The sequence below is a fragment of the Rhipicephalus microplus genome, chromosome 3 (genome assembly GCF_043290135.1).
Source record: "Rhipicephalus microplus isolate Deutch F79 chromosome 3, USDA_Rmic, whole genome shotgun sequence".
NCBI lineage: Eukaryota > Metazoa > Arthropoda > Arachnida > Ixodida > Ixodidae > Rhipicephalus > Rhipicephalus microplus.
The window spans coordinates 187,419,601-187,440,362 of record NC_134702.1 but is presented as its reverse complement, the minus strand read 5'-3'; the positions used below and the strand labels follow the sequence as shown (position 1 = coordinate 187,440,362).

At 46.6% G+C, this 20,762-nt stretch overlaps 1 protein-coding gene across 3 annotated transcripts in view; it reads right to left on the bottom strand.

The window, feature by feature from the left end:
• The window catches only part of LOC142761628 (uncharacterized), a 93,513-nt gene extending 73,569 nt beyond the window's left edge, over nucleotides 1-19,944 (bottom strand). Inside the window, exon 1 of one of the 3 annotated variants that reach the window (XM_075890634.1) lies at nucleotides 19,688-19,944. In XM_075890634.1, coding sequence (XP_075746749.1) covers nucleotides 19,688-19,869 — 182 coding nt within the window. In that variant the 5' untranslated portion in view covers nucleotides 19,870-19,944. Of the gene's footprint in view, nucleotides 1-18,936 lie in introns of all 3 variants that reach the window. The other 2 variants (XM_075890633.1, XM_075890635.1) reach the window with 2 other exon arrangements.
• Between the last annotated feature and the right edge of the window lie 818 nt (nucleotides 19,945-20,762).

Here is a 20,762-nt window from a genome sequence, read left to right as displayed (position 1 = left end):
ATGCGTTATTGGGAGTAGCATGGTTTTATCAGCGTTTAGAACCATTCCCCATTTTTCGCACCACTGCAATGCATTATTTAAATAGCCGGCAGTTAAACGCAAAAACTCCAAACTTATGGAAGTACTTTGGGGAGAACACATGGGGACAAAGAAAGGATACACACGAACAAGCGTCCCCATGTGTTCCGCGCAAAGTGCTCCCATGAATTCATTCATACTAGGCAGGCTAGCAGTTTTCTTTCATTTCAGAGCTGTTCAATGGCACAGCTATGCAGTTCCTTCATAGCAGCATATGTGCACTGTTTCGAAGCTCAACACGCAAAAATAGATTTTCTATGCATTTTTCTATTAAGCAAAGTTTACTACAAGCATGCGAACTTTGACAGGGCCCCATGGTCTTGGAAATTTTTTAAAGCAAGAACGTTCAGCTGCAATACTTCAAGAGGTATACGAAAAAAGCATAAATTTTATTATCGAAATCTCTGACCTATGAGTACCACGTCTGGGACACTTGGCATAGAACAACCTATATATATATATATATATATATATATATATATATATATATATATATATATATATATATATATATATATATATGTGTGTGTGTGTGTGTGTGTGACGTTGGTAGAGGCAGAGAAGAAAGAAGTGCAGAATAGAATAAACATGGCGTATGAGTCAGGCCACGTCGCCAATACATCATAGCGTCACACAAGTCGGCAGGATGAAGACCTCTCAACCACTTCATCGCCCGGCCATCATCATCGAAGACCTCAGCGAGATGTAGTGACCGAACGCGGACCACAGAAGAACGCGGACCACCAAGACCACCAAGCATCATGACAGCAGCATCAGACGACCTTGACATCCCTAAGTACACCGGATCAGCGGACGATGGACCCGTACAGGTCTGGTTCAACCTGTTCGAGCTCCATGCCACCGCTGCATCATGGTCGGAACGGGAGATGGTTACGAACTTCAGCGACTACGTCACCGGTGAGGCATTCAAATTTTACCTAATTCACATATTCGAGAACGACGAGTCATGGCAAAAAAATCAAAGAGGAGATGATTACCCGTTTTAATGGCTATGACCAAGACTTACTCATTGCCAACCATCTAGAGACAACTGCACACTATCGTAAATTTCCTAAGCAGTCCTCAAGCATTCGAAAGTCCAGCGCGAATCGACAAGTGCCTCAAGACGAAGTGGCACATGCGTTTACTTACAGAAGGCCATGCGTATATTGGGAAAAACCCAACCGTCAAGCGCAGCTCCCTTGTGCACGAAAGTCGGCATTTCCAAAGTCGTGGCACCAACATACGACACGAGACGTCGCTCACCCTACTGATGCCTTTCATGCTTCGTCTCGCATACATGGTCCACCACCTGGTTTTCTACGACGCAGCTCTTCAAAGGCTCCTAACGGTCACTATTCGTGTCATAAGGACGCCTTGTTCATGGTAGACCAGCTGACACATGGGGAAAATACCAAACAACACCAAGATGACTCAAAGAGTGAAAATCAGTCTCCACGCATTGGAGCAGCTTACTCCCCGTCTCGCAGACTTGGCCCGCATCCTGGTTTTACACCACTTCGCTCTTCCATCGCTCACAACGCTCACCTCCCACCTCACTCGCCCACTACGGTTGAAATAGAGCTGCGGAACTCCGAATATCTTCAGCCAAGCCTAGGGCCAACCGTCCTCATTCATGCATCAGAACAGCTTATCTCCCAAGGTGCGGACACAGAGAAACAGCCCCAAGTAAAATCTGGCCAAACCAATCCTTTCGCAGTGTCGCCGTCGAGTTCCCAGCCACCTGAGAGCCCAATCAACACAGGAGGCTCGGAAGGATCAACTTTCAAGCACTTCCCTGTGCCAGGAACGTCCATTAAGAATGTCGTTGCAAGAGCCTCAGCAGATTTTTTTCTTTAATTCTGGCACACTATCTCCATTGCCTGACACGAATCGCGACACCCTAACAAGTATCGACTATTTACTGATCAAATCACCATGCAAAGAAAAGCATACAAATGTTCCTGAAAGATGCCCATCTGACCAACTTTCGCAAAAAGATGAGCAATTTCAGCAAAGGCAACTCCACAAACTCCAGGAACTACAACGGACACACCAACAAGGACGACGACGCAAAGCAAGCGTCTTAAAACAAATTCAAGAATCGAAGCATCTTCGCATAAGGGATCGGCGCCAGAAACGCATTTGGCACAAAAGATCAAGACTGCGCCTAAGATTACAGCTCCTACCCCTCAGGAAACACCTAAAAAGACAAGAAGTCACCAGTTCCACCACGCAAGGATTCAGACACCATCCCATTAGTTTACGACAACGAGCACGCACGCAGCAAAGACAGCGACGCCGAAGACCGATCTACTGCAACGCTTTCAAACAGCGTCCACTCTTCGCAATAATGCCAGCTATTTCATCAGTCTCCACGTCCAAAGCATTCTTGTGTTATCCAGGACGCAACCACCAGCCTCGCTCACCAGAACTCCTGCGTTATCCGGACTGCTGCACTCTCCCCTGAAGTCTTGGAAAGTTTAGGGAACTCCCCTGGAGCATAGAACCAATTGTGAATTTCGACATTTGGGACTTTTTAACCTCTCCTTGTTTACTTTTTATTGTTCATAATCTACGCTTTCTTTCGGGGGGAGGGGGAATGGTGTGAGGTACGAAGTGATGGTTGGTAGAGGCAGAGAAGGAAGAAGTGCAGAATAGAATAAACATGGCGTATGAGTCAGGCCACGTCGCCAATACATCATAGCGTCACATATATATATATATATATATATATATATATACAGTATAAAAAGAGGTCGACAAACGTGCGAAAGAACTCTAGTTTTACTAACGTTTCGGCAGGTGGGCCTGCCTTCGTCGGAGTGATTCACTCCGCGTGATTCACTCGGAGTGATTCACTCCGACGAAGGCAGGCCCACCTGCCGAAACGTTAGTAAAAGTAGTGTTTTTTCGCACGTTTGTCGACCTCTTTTTATACTGCATTTTCCACCGGATCCATTGAATATCACCCCCACCATATATATATATATATATATATATATATATATATATATATATATATATATATATATTGTTACGGGGAAGATTTATTCACCGAGAACTGGTCTTTCTAACGGCTTAAAGAGCGCACAGTCATGCAGGCCAACGATACAAGCTCGAGAGTCCAACCCACAACAACCACGTTGTCGTCTTCTTCATTTGGGTGCCAATTCAGCTGTGTCAGGGTGACAGTTCCATAGACGTATAACCACCCCGGCCCGTAAGGCACCGTCTCGGTGCCTGTTAAATGAGCGAGTCGGCGTTGTAGGGCTTGGGACGAAAAACGTGGACTACTTGCATTGTGGGTGCAGCAGCTGATGAGTTTGTGGTAGCGGCAATCTCGTAGGTCACAGGTGTGACTTGACGAATGACTCCGTAGGGCCCAGCGTATCGCGACAGTAGTTTCTCGCAGAGGCCAACACGTCGAGATGGGAGCCACACGAGAACAAGAGCTCCCACAGAAAAAACGACATCTCTATGTCGACGGTCATAAAGGGACTTCTGTGCTGTCTGCGACGACAATAACTGAGCGCGCGCTACCGCACGTGCCGTGAGGGCACGGGTGATCGCATCCTGAGCGTACGAAGTGGAGGATGGGTGGTCTGATGAAAGCAGTGTGTCAAAGGGCAGTAAAGGATGACGTCCGAAGAGTAGATAAAAAGGGGAGTAGCCTGCTGTTTCATGACGCGACGAGTTATAGGCGAAGGTTACGAAAGAAAGAGCTATGTCCCAATTAGTGTGGTCAGTAGATACGTACATGGAAAGCATGTCTGTCAATGTGCGGTTTAGGCGCTCCGTAAGGCCGTTAGTCTGAGGGTGGTAAGATGTGGTGAAGTTGTGACGGGTAGCACAAGATCGGAGTAGATCATCGACTACACGAGATATAAAGTAGCGACCAAGGTCTGTGAGCAGGTGAGACGGAGCGCCATGCTGGAGAATAATGTCGTACAGCGGGAAGTCGGCAACGTCGGTTGCGCAGCTGGTTGGTAGTACTCGAGCGATTGCATACCGAGTGGCATAGTCTGTAGCCACCGCAATCCATTTATTTCCAGTTGTAGAAGTAGGAAAGGGACCTAGCAAGTCCAACCCCACTCGATAAAATGGCTCGGCTGGAACTTCAATAGGTTGAAAAAGACCAGCACGGGGAGTCGTAGGCTTCGTTCGGCGCTGGCAGAGGTCGCAAGATGCTACGTAACGGCGAACAGAGTGGTAGAGACCCTTCCAGAATACTCATTGTCGAATGTGGTCGTAAGTTCTGGAGACTCCTAGATGTACAGAAGTTGTAGCGCTATGGAATTGTCGCAGAACATCTTTTTGCAGGTGATGCGGTACGACGAGTAAAAGTTCCGCGCCGTCGAGGTGTAAGTTGCGGCGGTACAAAACGTTGTCTTGAAGCAGGTATCTGCTGAGAGAAGGGTCAGCATAACGTAATTGAAGGCGGTTAATGATGGTGAGCAGCGATGGATCCCGGCGCTGTTCGTCGGCCACGTTTAGAAAGTCAGTGATGGCTAAAACGCAGGCATCGGATTCCAAATCAGTGGAGCTAGGTGGATCAACCGGGTGCCGGGATAAGCAGTCAGCATCGCTGTGCAGCTTTCCCGATTTGTAAACAACCGAGAACGTGTACTCCTGTAATCGAAGTACCCATCGGCCGAGTCTTCCTGTAGGGTCCTTAAGCGTTGACAGCCAGCAAAACGCATGATGGTCCGTGATGACTGCTAACGAACATCCATATAAGTACGAACAGAATTTCGCAATAGCCCAAACGAGGGCCAAGCATTCCCGCTCAGTGATGGAATAATTTTGTTCCGCTTGCGACAAAAGGTGGCTAGCGTCGGCTATCACACGGTTGGTGCCATTCTGTATCTGAGCGAGTTAGCATCAATGCCATGGCAGCTTGCATCGGTGCGAAGCTCTGTTCGAGCCGCTGGATCAAAGTGAGCCAACACAGGCGGTGATGTGAGGACGGTAATTAGAGACCCGAAGGAATGTTCTTGGTCCCTTCCCCAAGAAAAGGCCACATTCTTTTTGAGGAGATCTGTGAGGGGCCTAGCAATATCCGCGAAGTTGAAGACAAAGCGACGGAAGCATGAGCAAAGCCCAATAAAACTGCGTACTTCTTGTGTGGAACGCGGAACCGGGAATTCTCGGACTGCACGGGCTTTGTCAGGGTCCTGTTGAACACCAGTAGCGTCAACAAAATGGCCGAGTAGGTTAATCTGCCGGCGTCCAAATAAGCATTTCGACAAATTCAGTTGGAGACCAGCGCAACCAAAAACGTCAAGAATTGCCAAGAGACGAGACAGGTGGCTTTCGAAGCAGGATGAGAAAACGATTACATCATCCAGATAGCAAAGGCAGGTCGACCATTCGAAACCACGAAGAAGAGAGTCCATCATACGTTCAAAAGTAGCCGGGGAATTGCACAACCCAAAAGGCATGACCCTGAATTGGTAAAGGCTGTCGGGTGTGATGAATGCTGTCTTCTCGCGGTCGCAATCGTCGATTGAAATTTGCCAGTATTCGGATGGAAGGTCAAGGGACGAGAAATAGTTGGCATCGTGGAGGCAGCCGAGCGCATCATCGATTCGGGGTAAAGGATAAACGTCCTTCTTGGTGATCCGATTCAGGTGGCGATAGTCGACGCAAAAGCGCCAGGTGTTGTCCTTCTTTAACTAAGACCACAGGGAATGCCCAAGGACTCTATGAAGGCTCAATGACGTCTTTACTCAGCATTTTCTCCACCTCCGTCTGTATAACTTGGCGCTCAGCATGTGACACGCGATAAGGGCGTTTGTGGAGTGGACTGGCGTCGCCAGTGTCAATGCGGTGGGTTACGGCACTTGTGCGGCCCAGAGGACGGTCGTCGACCTCAAAGATATCCAGGTAAGACAATAGAACACCCCGGAGCGCTGTAACTTGGGAAGGTAAGAGGGCGCTGGATATCATTTTGTCGAGGAACGCCTTATATTGCGACGTGATGACAGGTTCCGCCATGGTCTTAGTGTCAGGGGTAAAAGAACAAATCGAACATTCATCAAGGGTGGAAAGATCGGCTAAAGTGATGCCTTGGGGAAGAACTTGGGTCGACGTAGAAAAGTTCAGAACTGGAAGTAGCACCGTGTTATTAGCAACAACCGCTATAGTATGTGGTAGTGCGATGTGGTGCGTAAGGGTCAAATCAATGAGGGGAGCCACCAGATAGTCTCCATCAGGAACGGACGAGAAGGGCGACAGAGGAATGTACATAGTAGCCTGGGGCGGTAGCCGTAGAGACCCCACGGATCGTAGCAGAGTGCGACTTGGAGGAGTGAAATCAGAGCACGAAGGCAATTCAAGCCGTAAGATACCGGTAGAACAATTGATGAGGGCAGAGTGGGCGGTTAAGAAGTCAATTCCAAGGATGACGTCGTGTGGGCAAGCATCGAGAACTGCAAAGAGAACGGAAGTGTGGTGGCCAGCAACGGTAACGCAAGCAGTGCACATACTAAGCACCGATGTTCGACTTCCGTTGGCAACTTGAACAGTAGAGAACATAGCCGGTATGAGAACTTTTTTCAAGCGAGATCGAAGTGTAGAACTCATAACAGATACTTGGGCACCAGTGTCAATTAGAGCAGTAACGGTGTGGCCGTCAACGAACACCCGAAGTAAATTGTGTCTAGAATTTGTAGCCGGTTGAGGGTTTTCGTTCCAAGTTGTCAACGCAGCGCCACCTCCAGGAGCTGCACTCGTCAGTTTCCCGGGGAATGGCCAGAATAAGCCGGTGACGGAGAGCGGCGGCGTCAAGGGGAGCGTGACGGCCGACCCTGAGATGACGGCGAGCGGCTAGACCAGTTTCTTTCGGCGACGACATCAGAGTAGGACGGTTCGGAACGTGGAGATGAACGGTGAGCTGAAGGCTCCTGAGTATGGTCATCCGGAAAAACCGGTTGCGAATAGTGTCCACGGTCCTGACGACGGTCGACATTAGGAAAGCTTGGCCCGAAATACCACCTGTTGCGGCAATGGCGGGAGATGTGCCCAACTCGAGAGCAAGAAAAGCAGATGGGTCGATCATCGTGCATGCGCCACTCAGATGGATTTTGGTAGCGTGGTGGAAACCGAGAAATCAAGCTGCCGCAGCGACAAGTGGAGCAGAGTGGTGGTCAGCGTTGTGGACGGGAGCACTCATGGGCTGCGGCATAAGTCTGGCGGGCTGGGGAACCTGGATGCCCAGGTTAGCAAACTCCTGACGTACGATGGCTTGAATAAGCGAGACTGTTGCCCAGTTGTCTTGCGCAGGTGGCTGATAGAAAGCGGGTGCCATGGCTTCCAGCTCCTGGCGAACAATCCTTGCGATATTGGCAGGAGGCACAAGTGAACGGGGCACTGCAGAATCCCCGCAAGACGAAGTCGCAGCAGTGTTCGGTAGTCTCGTGATGTGGTGGGTTGTTCGCCTGCTTAGCTTGTTCAAATCGTCGGTATTCAGATATGATGGAGTCGACAGTGATGCATTTCTTGCACACTAGTATGTTGAAAGCATCATCAGCAATGCCTTTCAACACGTTGCTGATCTTGTCCGCCTCGGACATTTTTTTGTCATTCTTCCGGCACAGTGCCAGTACGTCTTGGATGTACGTGACGTACGACTCCATCAATGATTGAACACGCGCACGAGTTCCTGCCTGGCTGCCATCTGACGAGCAACTGACCGACTGAACAAATCGCGAAGCTTTTGCTTGCATGTGTCCCAGCTTGTTAATTCTTCTTCATGCGTCTCATACCAGGCGCGTGCCATACCCCGCAAGTAGAATAGAACATTTGCCAGCATAAGCGTTTCGTCCCATCTGTAGTGCTTGCTGAGGCGCTCGAATAATGCGAGCCATTCTTCGACTTCCGTGCTGTCTGTCCCGGAAAACGTGCCAGGGTCGAGAAGATGGGGGGTAATCACAGGTGATGGAGCCGGCGCGGATGGCGAGGCCAGAGTGCAGGTTTGAGGCATTGCGGCTGGACAAAGCTGGCGTCCATTGCGGAGTTCCAGAGCCAGGTTGTGTGAAGACACCGCACCTTCCACGAAAAGGTGTTACGGGGAAGATTTATTCACCGAGAGCTGGTCTTGCTAACGGCTTGAAGAGCGCACAGTCATGCAGGCCAACGGGAGAAGCTCGAGAGTCCAACCCACAACAACCACGTTGTCTTCTTCATTTGGGCGCCAATTCAGCTGTGTCAGGGCGACAGTTCCACACACGTATCAATATATATATATATATATATATATATATATATATATATATATATATATATATATATATATATATATATATATATATATATATATATATATATTGTAAGGAACCAAGATCAGCACTGCATGCATTGGCGCGCGCTCGTTTAACGGAAGACAAGGAGAACAAAGAATAAGAACAGCTGGAGATTATATATATATATATATATATATATAGAGAGAGAGAGAGAGAGAGAGAGAGAGAGAGGAGACACAACTTAGCGGTTGTCTTAGTTTTATTTCCAACGGTTTCGACTGGTGGACCGGCCGAAACCGTTGGAAATAAAACTAAGAGAACCGCTAAGTTGTGACTCTTCTCTTCCCAAGTACGTTTAGCCCATTAGAAAAACTTTGTGTGTGCGTACGTGCATGTGTGTGTGTGTGTGCGCGCATGTGTGTGTGTGAGAAAAAGATGGAGAGAGATAGCAGAACTTGATTTGCATTAAACTTGATGTGACTTTTCATATGCATGGATAAAACTTCAATACCAGTGTTTAATAATATTATAGAAAAAGTACACTCGGAGTTCTGCATAGCATATGCTGAGACAGCTACATATACACGTATCATGCATGTATTAGTATTGCAAGCGCCACTTTTTATGTATTACCTCCACAACTTTGTGCATGAATACAATAATATTGATGATGGCCAGCTGAGTAGTGTATATTTGCATGATTCAATAAAATTATGTAAACATCTCAAAGGCGTTCACTAATATTTGCATTTTTAAATGTAGATAGCTGTAATTGCAGGTTTGCATTTCTAGAACTAATACTACACTTTCTTGCACATATTGAGGCTTGTGTATTGTATAATTTATTCTGTTTGCTCCTAGCCAAACGGTGTTTCTAGTGCACTGTTATTATTATTACTATTATGTGACTATCATTGCTGACTTGCTTTGCTGCAGGTTTTTCTTTTAAGAATGTCTGGTATCAGAGGCGTAGTACAGGAATTATACTCATTGCATTTGTGTAACCTGCATTTCCCAAATGCGTCGAATGTACCTTATTTCCCGAATGCACCAATTCTATTTATGGGAGACCTAAATTTTACGAATATTTTCTGGTTGGGCACGTGTCCTTCATTAAATCCAACTTTCGCACAATTGAAACGTTTTATCGGCATATGCACTGATGTAATGAAAATATTCTTTATCAGGGCTTAAGTTCGTCACGCTTGTTTTCCGTGCCGTGTTAGGAGAAATGGACTTTGAGACGACGCGGTAAGAACACACACGACGTTTATGACAGAACACGAAGGAAAAACATAGAACACAGAACCAGAAAAACCGTGAAGCCGAATAAGTAACAAAACTGTCTGATCGAGCGATAAAACAAATGAACGCGAGTTCAAGGCGCAGAGTTCCAAAACCTCACAATGAGATGCGGGCCCCGACGAACGCCGAGGTGCAGGGCAGGAGGCGGTGACAGTCGATAAGAAGCGGGTTGCGTCTCGATGTGCGACGCTCTGGTGACGACGGCATTTGACGGCGTGGGTACAACTACAGAGCAGTCAACCCGCATCGGAGACGCGATGCTCCATGCGTGTAAATGGTCAGCCCGTCCAGCGAACAGCTTGCGTCGAGACGCGATGCTTGGCGCAACCGTGACCATTAGCCAGGCCACGTACGTTGCTATGCCGAACGTCTGACCACGGAGACGCCTCGCCGAGATCCGCGATGCCCTCGGCAAGGAAGAGAAGAGCAGGCCAGGCTGCGCCCCAAGATGCAGTACTCGTGCCGGCAACGTCACTCCAGCTGGTAGTTGGACGGCAGTAGCGTGGACGGCCGCGTTCCCTGACTGGAACCTGGATCGCCTGCGTCCGACGCTTCGGTTCGCTGTCTCCCGTTTGCCGCTGCTTCGGCTCATCGCCAGCCACAAAGCTTACCGCCACGTAATGGTCGCACGTGGCCCAATCGTGGTACGCCACCTCTATGGGCCACCACAGGTCATCAGCTGATTGGCTGACCTCACGCGCACAGCTGGCTCAAAATCCCACGCGCCTTGCCCCGCACTTCCGTCGTTGTCATCGTTTTCTTCACTCATCACAATAACCCCCCACACAAGAAAGTTGTTTCCACAAAACAACTTTTCTCACACAACGAAGTGATGGGGGACAGAAAAACATGCAACTTCCAACAATATCTGGAGATGACACTAATGGAAACGCCGATTTGTCTTTACAATGATACAGTCCAGAAGAATGATAACTTTTTAAATTAAACATGCATACGGGCAACAAAAACCAATCACTGCACAAGATTTCATTCTCTTATGTACTAAACAGTCTAGAACTTCCTGGTATACACTCATGAGTTCTTAAACAACAGCAACTCAGTCTTCTAGTATAGGCTGCCTTCACTCAGTCTTCACAGAAGCTGAGTTTATCAAGTCTAGCTTACTTGATATTCTCCTGGAAGCGTAGCATGAAACTAAGCAGCGCTTTCGAGCCCTCAAGCCTAACGTCTTCCGAAACTGCAAGGCGCCTACGCCAAACGCCAACTCACAATGTCAAGCGCTGTTCACTTACAATGTTCTTAAGACTTCCGTAGCCGTCATCCGTCAAGCCACGTTCACCGCAAGCTTAGCGTGATCTTTCACACGACCTAAGGCTCCTGTTTCACCAACTGTGCTAAAGCCAGGGCGCATGGATGTTTCTAGTTTGTCCGAAACGGGATCTACCATCGTGCCCATTTCGCTATTACATTAGTGTGTCAAGCCCTCCCGCACCAAAACCTCGCTACCCTCACGATCACACAACTACCTCGATACTCCTGGCCCTCTCATTAGCTTGCACCTAACCGCTTTACAACCAATTATTTTTCCTCGGCCGAATTCGTACTATGTTCTACAGTGAACGGTGGTTACTTTTCCAGGTCCATTCCTCAAACACGGCACACAAACAAGGTGAGGGTCTTAAATATATTTAAAAGAAGACCTTAATCCTGGCATGCTTGCCATTTATTGTAATGCAAATATTCTTTATCAGGGCTTAAGTTCGTCACGCTTGTTTTCCGTGCCGTGTTAGGAGAAATGGACTTTGAGACGACGCGGTAAGAACACACACGACGTTTATGACAGAACACGAAGGAAAAACATAGAACACAGAACCAGAAAAACCGTGAAGCCGAATAAGTAACAAAACTGTCTGATTAAGCGATAAAACAAATGAACGCGAGCTCAAGGCGCAGAGTTCCAAAACCTCACAATGAGATGCGGGCCCCGACAAACGCCGAGGTACAGGGCAGGAGGCGGTGACAGTCGATCAGAAGCGGGTTGCGTCTTGATGTGCGACGCTCTGGTGACGACGGCATTTGACGGCGTGGGTACGACTACGGAGCAGTCAACCCGCATCGGAGACGCGATGCTCCATGCGTGTCAATGGTCAGCCCGTCCAGCGAACAGCTTGCGTCGAGACGCGATGCTCAACGCAACCGTGACCATTAGCCAGGCCACGTACGTTGCTGTGCCGAACGTCTGACTACGGAGACGCCTCGCCGAGATCCGCGATTCCCTCGACAAGGAAAAGAACAGCAGGCCAGGCCGCGCCCCAAGATGCAGTACTCGTGCCGGCAACGTCACTCCAGCTGGTAGTTGGACGGCAGTAGCGTGGACGGCCGCGTTCCCTGACTGGAACCTGGATCGCCTGCGTCCGACGCTTCGGTTCGCTGTCTCCCGTTTGCCGCTGCTTCGGCTCATCCCCAGCCACAAAGCTTACCGCCACGTAATGGTCACACGTGGCCCAATCGTGGTACGCCACCTCTATGGGCCACCACAAGTCATCAGCTGATTGGCTGACCTCACGCGCACAGCTGGCTCAAAATCCCACGCGCCTTGCCCCGCACTTCCGTCGTTTTCATCGTTTTCTTCACTCATCACAACTAACTTTAGCCAACTTCAAGGTGTTACTTCGTCGACACAGATAAGGAACACCGCATCATCCCTTCTATATCTCGTTTTAACGTCATCAACAGATATCATATCCCAGGTTGCACACTCACCCAGCCTGAGTGATCATGACGTCTTACACTTTACCATTAGCCTTTCAATATTCCCGTCCCGTTACAGTCTCAAACCCTTACAAAAAAGCCAATTTCACCACTATCAACCATGAATTTAACGTTTTCCTTTATAATTTTCTTCTTCATGTTGCTAAATGCTCACTCAATGGTAACTGGAATATGTTTAAAGAAAAAATTCACAATCTTGTCAACCAGTTTATTCCGACGAGGTGTGTTCTCTCGAATAACAATGCGCCATGGTATATTAATTTCTTTAAACGACTGTCAAACCAAAAAAATGTCTCTTTCATACAGCTAAGTGGTTACAAAGCAAGGCTACATGGATGGCTTACAAAGAAGCTGCCTTGACCTATACACTAGCTCTAAAGAATACTAAGTTTTTATTTTTAATTCCATTTTCTGAAAATGCTTATCAATCATTCTAAAAACTTTTGGAATGTAATAAAACCTACCAAATCAAAAATAATGTCCCTCAGTTCATCTACCGGTCATCCCATACCCACTACTGTGCTACTATTTTAAACAATGCGTTTATAAAAGCTTTCTGACCAACACGACATGACGTCGAACCAGCATGGCTACCGCACTGCAGCTTTTTACACATGAATCCGATAATTTTCAACTCCACCGGCATAACAAAAATAATACACAGCTTCAAGCTTATGTCTTTGTGCAGAATCGCTGAAATCATGGCGATATTTCTGAAAAATATCAGTGAATATTCCTCAATTGTCTTGGAGAGCATTTTTTCACAATCATACACAACTTTATCTTTACCTTCTGACTAGAAAACAGCAAAAATTATTCAGAATTCCAGGTCTGGTGATACTCATGACCCATATAACTACTGGCCCATATCGTTAACCTCGATACCATGTAAAATATTGGAGCACATTATATTATCTAACCTTGTTTCGTTTCTGGAAGAAAACAATGTTTTCTACAAGTCTCAACAGGGCTTTTACAAATTACCTTCCTGGGAGACTCAGCTTGTATTTTTTACTAATGACTTAGACAATTTTTTTATTGACTGTATTTTCTTGAATTTCGAAAAGCGTTTGACAGGGTTAAACATGCATTGCTTCTAGTCAAACTAAGCACACTAAACATTGACCCGAGAGTACTTGCCTGGATGCAAAATTTTTTTTCTTCCCGTTCTCAATTTGTTTTTGCCAATGGCTTCACATCTGATTCAGCTCCCGTTGAATTAGGTGTTTCTCAAAAGTCTATTCTAGCTCCTCTTTTATTTTTAATAAATAATAATGATATACCCAATAACATTTCCTAAACACTTTGTTTATTGGCAGACAACTGCGTTGTATATCGTAAAATTAATGATGCCTCTGACATAGCAACCCTTCAACCCGACTTGAACAACGTATTGTCACGTGATTACAGAACGACCACAACGTCTGTTCACAGGGGCAGCACTGGACGTCGAGCCGAACCGAACGTTAGAGCACGAGCACACCAACCGTCCTCTTCTTTTTTTCACACCATGGCACATACTCGCATTGGCATGGCTAAACCTCGTTCCATGCCTGTGGCAATATTTAAGTGGCACCTCCAGGTTGCATAGAGCTCAACATTAATAAATGTAAATCGATGTGCATTTTTCATTCTAACACAATGTGCCTTGTCTACGCACTAAATAACTGCCCCCTTCAATCTGTTAGCAGCTACCGTTATCTAGGCATTCATATTCCCAACGAACTCTCTTGGAAACAGCACATACAATACATAACATCGAAAGCTAACTGCTCATAAGAATATTTGAAAAGAAATTTTTTGCTTGCACCTGTGCAATCAAAATGACTGCTATATATGATCTACAGTCGCCCCGCACTGGAATACGCCTCATCCATCTGGAATCCTCATCAAGTCACATTAATGAAACGTAATGGATGCGAAAATGTGCTGTTTGTTTCATCCTAGGTAATTATCATCACACTGATGGTGTTTCATAAATGAAGAGTATGCTCCATATTCCAATACTCTATATTTGTAGAAATAAATCATGCATTTTATTATTTCATAAAATCTATTACTACAATACTTTCCTTTGCTCACTTTGTATTCACCCGGCACCGTACCATTCAGCTCGCCATGATCATGTGCATAAGGTCAACGTACCTCGTCACAACACCTTAGCATGTTCTCAATCATTCCTTACCAAGACCTCAATAGATCGAAATAATCTACTTGCATCATTAGTAACCGTCACCGACTAGATTTGTTTTAAGAATGCAATAATAAATTTGCAATCATGAATTGTACTGAATGGCGGAACTATTATTGGCAGCTTACTGTATTCTTCGCAGCTTGAGTTCACTTTTCTTTTAATAAATTGTACTCCTTGTCTGTAATATTTACCATTATGTTTATCTTCACGATAATGTCTTGGCATAATCATGTATTTATTTTGCTGTTCAACTATAGTTCTACCTCCTCCCCTCTACAACGTCCAAATGCACCCGGAGGGTTTCACAAATAAATAAATTGCTAGGAGGGCCCTCCTGCCCCTCTAAATATCTATGCAAATGATGTAAGCACAGACTTCCTTTGAAAAAATGTGGTTGATTATAACATTATACTACCCCGCATTGTTTCTTTTCACTTGACCTCCAGCTTTTTATGATTTGTCAAAATTTTATGGGTCATACACATAGCACCTGCTCGCAACTTAATGCAAGAAACGATCCATAAATGATCTATCATGCAATGACGACTCATGCGCGACTCGGTGGCAGATCCGGAGGGAGGGTGGTAGGAGTGATCGCCCTGCCAGAGCTTGTCAGCACCCCTCACTCTCTCCTCAGTGTTTGTCGTTTATTTGCCATCCCCAGTTAGGACAAAAGAGTGGGACCACTGTGAGCACACATTAACGATATTCATGCAATTACAGGGTTTTTGTGCTAGTAAAAACAAAGGAGTAATGACCTCGCCCCCCTTTCCGGTGGTAATTCAGGCAACTGCCCCCCTGAAATGGGTGGCTGGATCTTCCCCTGGCACGACTACATAAAAAATAAGAGAATTCACTAAACTCAATATGGCATTTTTGTGAGCATTGGTTTCTGGCAATTCATCAAAAGCTTTTGTTGTGTAATAATATCACGGGCTTGTCACATGATCTCATAAAACTGTGAAATCTCGCACTGTTAAATTGATTTGTGTACACTAAACAGAGCATTATTATGCTGAACAATACCTAAACATTTTTCATTACAGTGTGAAAGTGTCACATTCGGAACACAATTCGAGAAGGCTGTCCGCTGATCATATTGGCAGCAGCTACTTATAGGAGCTAGCAAGATGGATTCATATATGTAATAAACAAACTCATTCTTACTATAAAGGAGAAGGGGAGGGAAAAAACAGCAGTTCCCAAGTGTGCTTCTTTGCTTTCAGAGTTTTATTCTGCTTCAATTAGAGATGACACAAGACCAACTAGCCCGGCTGTGAAATCGATATCTCTAGTCCGGAAAACCGTGGACCACGACCATTCCCCTGGTACGGTGGATCAAATTGCAGGACGAGCTTGAAAGCCAAGTTTACTGGTGTACTTGTGTACATTATTCCTTGCCTTGTTCCAAGTTTGCCGCAATCGCTGCAAGATACTAATAACCTTCGGACGCGAATTATGATCCACTGTCTGCACATGCATCAAATTTGCATGGCATGATTTCAAGGTACTTAGTATTATATTCCAAGAAAGAAAATGAAGGAATGCATGGTGTCGAGTGACTTTCCGCAATTAATGTGTAAATAAAGATCTATTTATCCTGCAGTCAGTCAGCTTGAATCTCTGCTGCATAAAAAGAATCAAAAGCAGGCCCAAGATGAATGCACAGTTTGTTTTTTGGTTTGTACTCATTTCGAACAACGAAAAAAAAGTCTTGACGTCAGTCCTGGAACGCAGCACATCGAACGGTCATTGAACGTGGTATAGTCTGCAGGAAAGTGATCTTTTGCAGCAATACACAGCACAATAAAGTTAAATGACTGCTGGCTGATGACTCAGCAAGGCTGTAGAAATGTGCACACTGCGTTTCAAGCCATTTGAAGAAACACGCAGCGGATGACACACCTCCCAAGTTGGATGTGTACAATTGTAAACACCGCTGCTGAAGGGGATATGATAAGCAAGGTGAAGCAGGAAACAAATGTGTATAAACCTTTTTAAGCTCCCCCAACACTGCCCAACTAAAACACTTAAACTTTCTGCACACTAACTGATTCACAGGAAATTGACTACAGAGCAGCGGTGATGCGATTCCTTTCTGATGAAATAAAATGAATTTCCTGAAACAAGAAGAGAGTTTAATTGGCCGATAAAATGTTTACTAGTTTCTGCCCGCATTCACAATGTCAATTATGTAAAATGAGCCCACACTGAGCAGAATAGAGCATGACAGAATCTTCCAATATTACAGAGTCCCTACTCAGAGACAGCCTTCCCTGCACTGCTTCACTGAAAAGCATCACATGGGCGACCTGTACCGACAGAGCCTGGTCATCAGATACGGAAGAAAACCTCCACTGCAAAAATGTAGGACAAATTATTTCATTATGTAATTCAGTGATTGCTGCATAAAAGTCAAATTCCACCTCAGTTGACGGTTTCTCAGTGTGCAGCCGGCAATGACCACTGCCGAAAATGGGGGTGGCACCACCCCCCTAACTTTTTCCAGTGGTGGAGGGGGGCACCCGTGTAGAGACACCTATGACACTACTCCTCCTAATAGGGAACCAGCGCTGGAGTTTCCACGATCACCCTGGCAGTGAGAGCGCGCACATCTCAGCTGCTCTCGCAGACGAGAGTGACGCAGGTAGAGGTGGTGCGTACGCGCATCGCCGTAACGAAACCAAAGGGCACTGACGATACTTTGGCATATTCTAGTGCAACCATACATAAAAAGACGGAGGACGTATAGAGGAATGAGAGGATGCAGAAAGAGGAGACGGTATTGCATCCAAGCCGTCAGGCGAGCAAAATTCTGCTCTCGCTATCCTGTCTAGTGCTGTCGGGCTCGTTTCTAAACCGAACGGCGCGTGTCTGCTATATTTATTCGGTAGTGAAGGCAGCCACCAGTGGAAACCAGGGCCAAAAAGTCGAGATTGAATGGCATTTTGCAGGAAATAAAATGAGCGTACTATGCAACAGACGGCCGATGTAAACTTTTTTTTTCTTCATCTGACCCACTGAGCATTGAGTCGTGCACCTCAGGACTAACAAAGTTCTTATGCGTCCATCTATCTGACCACCACCACCAAGCTCCGATGCCACCAAGTGAAGTGAATGATACGATAGGCAAGTAGGTTTTCTTCTTTTTTTTCTTTGTAAACAGTTGCCTGTAAAGAAAAGCTGCCTTGTCTACAAGACTTGTGTGGAGCCACGTTCACCTAAAAGATACTCGCGCGGTGAACACCCGACGCAGAGATGCCTCTGTTCAACTTAATTTGTGCAAAAGATAAGGTTCTTGTTACGAACAAAGCAGTGAACAACTTGAAGCTTAGCTTTCTGGAGTCAGCCGATGCAGTGAGTTTTTCTCACAGGCTGCCGTAGCTAAGTAACATCAGAATATATGGCTTGCTAGAAAAGTATCAAATGTTTTCAATTTTCACTCGTTTAGTTCGCCTAACAACACAGTTTCGTTTTTTTTGCTGGCATGTGTCGGCCTAAAATGAAGGTGTCCATTCACCATCGATAATTGCTAGGCTTTCATCTGCCAAACAAGATACAATTTTGAGGTACGCTGTAGTGTGCATATCAAGATTGTGAGCACTTGGGGTTCTCTAATGCACACATGTATCTGGTTCACGGGTGTTCTTTTTATATTTCGCCCCATCAAAGTGCGGTTGCCGCGGTCGCTAATCTATTCCGCACACTCAAGAATAGTAGCGTGACATTACACGTGCTATGCTGCCATAGTGGTTTGCTTGATCAACATACCCGTGCCTGCATACTGCGGACAGGGCGTACAAACGATGCCAAAAAAAAATTATGCAGCTACCACTTACTCTACTTTCGTTTTGTTTCACTGCAAATGTTGGCAGCATGGTATCATCGCAGCACGGACTTATTAATGAGGGCATGTCAGCCAGTACTTACATTCGCCCGAAACCCAGCACGCAACCAGAAATTGAGGACGAGGGTACTGCCATCACAGCACAGCACTGTCTCTTCGATACTTTATGCATAGACGCAGTCCGCTTTCCAGGGCTTCTCTCCGTTTTTTAGTGATTTTTATGCGAGAGCTGCCTTTGGACAAAGTTATTTTTCTAAACCACATAGCAGTATTAATGGCGCAATGGCTTTTCGAGCTATTCGTTCCAAAATGAAGCGCGGCAGCGGCACACGCGCGTGCTCTCAGAGTGGTACACTGCGGACGGTCGTCTGTGCGCGAGCAGCCGAGTTGTGTCGCGACTCGCCGCCAGGTGCTCGTTTTAGGCGCGTCACCAATCCAGCGCTGGTCCCACATAGCGCACCGCGGCAAAAGCTTAGGCGACGCTATTCTCAGGCCACTCGCATTATTTGTTACGTGAATAATCGGTAACTTACTCTTGACGCTGTGTTTGGATCGAAGTTCGCTCTCTGTAGATTATCCAGCCAGCACTGCCGGGTAACCTTGTTTTTCTCGCCTTGAGGAATCCGGTGCATGGAAAACGGCCTCGGGCACGGGCAGTGTTGATGCAACAACGGCGCGTGTGTTTCGCACACCAACGTCTTCCAAAGCCTAATGTATCCATCACAGTTCCTGCACCCGACCACAGCACAAACTTTCCCTTTCCGTTTTCCCATTGTTCAGAATAGTCTTACACGTCGCCCGGCAGCACACCGGGCTCGGCAAACAGCGCTAACGAGACATCGCTTGCTACGCTTTCCGTGCGGCGGGATGGCTTCTTCCGCCTGAACCGCCCATTTCGTGCCGAAGCTAGAGTGACTCAAGCCAACGTAATAGATACTATAAACACTGACTTTAGTCCACAGTGATAGAATTGTTCTAGCTAAGGCGGTTGATGGCCACAACCATGGTAACAACGTACACGCCAAAGGGACGGCCACGGCGCAGTTGGTACAGTGGCGCCGTGTAGAGTTAACTGAACCAATTGACTAGTGAACCCTACGTGCGACCTGACGGGTCGCTCGAGGACTCGCTTGCTGGATTTCGGGCTGACCGGTCGTGCGCTCGCGCGCTCCGCGCGCTTGCGATCTCCCGCGTCAACGTGGCTCTGGCCGACTGGACTCGCCCTACGTCATCTCCTGCCGCCGACGACCTTCCACCTCCGACGACAGTGCAGCTCTGACTTACTGGACTTGTTCTACGCCATCCACCGACGCCGAAAGGAGCTCTCGCAGGTGCGCCCCGTCCTCGGACTCCAGTGACCGTGCTCCATCTTTCCTATCTCTTCTATCCCCTCGGTTTGTCCTCGCTCGCTGTGGCTTACCACCACACGTCTCTTCTTCTCTTCTCCTTCTTCGGCTTTCCCACATCTTTACTCCTATCCTTTTTATCCCTCCTCACCCCCATCCCTTGTGAGCTACTGTGGCGGTGTCGCTCATGAAGCAGACAATAACGGGGCTCACTTTTCTCTTCCTTTTCCTCTTTCATAGCCACTCATCAACTGACGGGTCGCTCGCGCGGGAAGTTCGATTGCTTCGGCGAAACGGACAGTGGAACGTCCGAGGGCCTCGCACCACATGCATGGGTCTGTGGGGTGAAAAAACAGAATGACGATAGTCATAACGCGAGAACAAAACGACGACACGGAGACAAGGACTCTGTGTCGTAGTTTTGTTCTCGCGCTATAACTATCGTCATGCTATACCAACTAGCCCAAGCTGCCACACTTCTAAGGAAAACGGAAGATTGCGCTCAGGAGTGATGCACAAGTCCACCTTGAGAATGTACGGCAAGCACAAGTCAGCAGCACGCAAACACAAATTCTACAACAACCGCGTAGCACTCTAGAGGAAAAACTGGGCTGGAAAATCACGAAAGTAAAGACTAGAATATGGTATACTAGAAGTCATAGAGTTAATATGGGGGCAGTGGAATGAACTAAGCTCCTTAGATGAACGATGCGGTCGCGCCACTTGTTCTTGTTCACCTATTGTCCATGGCGCATACCCACTATGGTAGACCGGCCAAGAATTGAGTGGTTTTAAAAATTACTGTTCATAATAAGAATAATGGAGATATAATAGAAAGATTACCGATGACCTAGGAAATCGTGGTGCTAAGATCTAATGCATATAATGATTTAAATGAAGAAACGATAATAATAGAGATATAATAGAAAGATTACCGATGACCTAGGAAATCGTGGTGCTAAGATCTAATGCATATAATGATTTAAATGAAGAAACGAAATTATTCCTAAAAT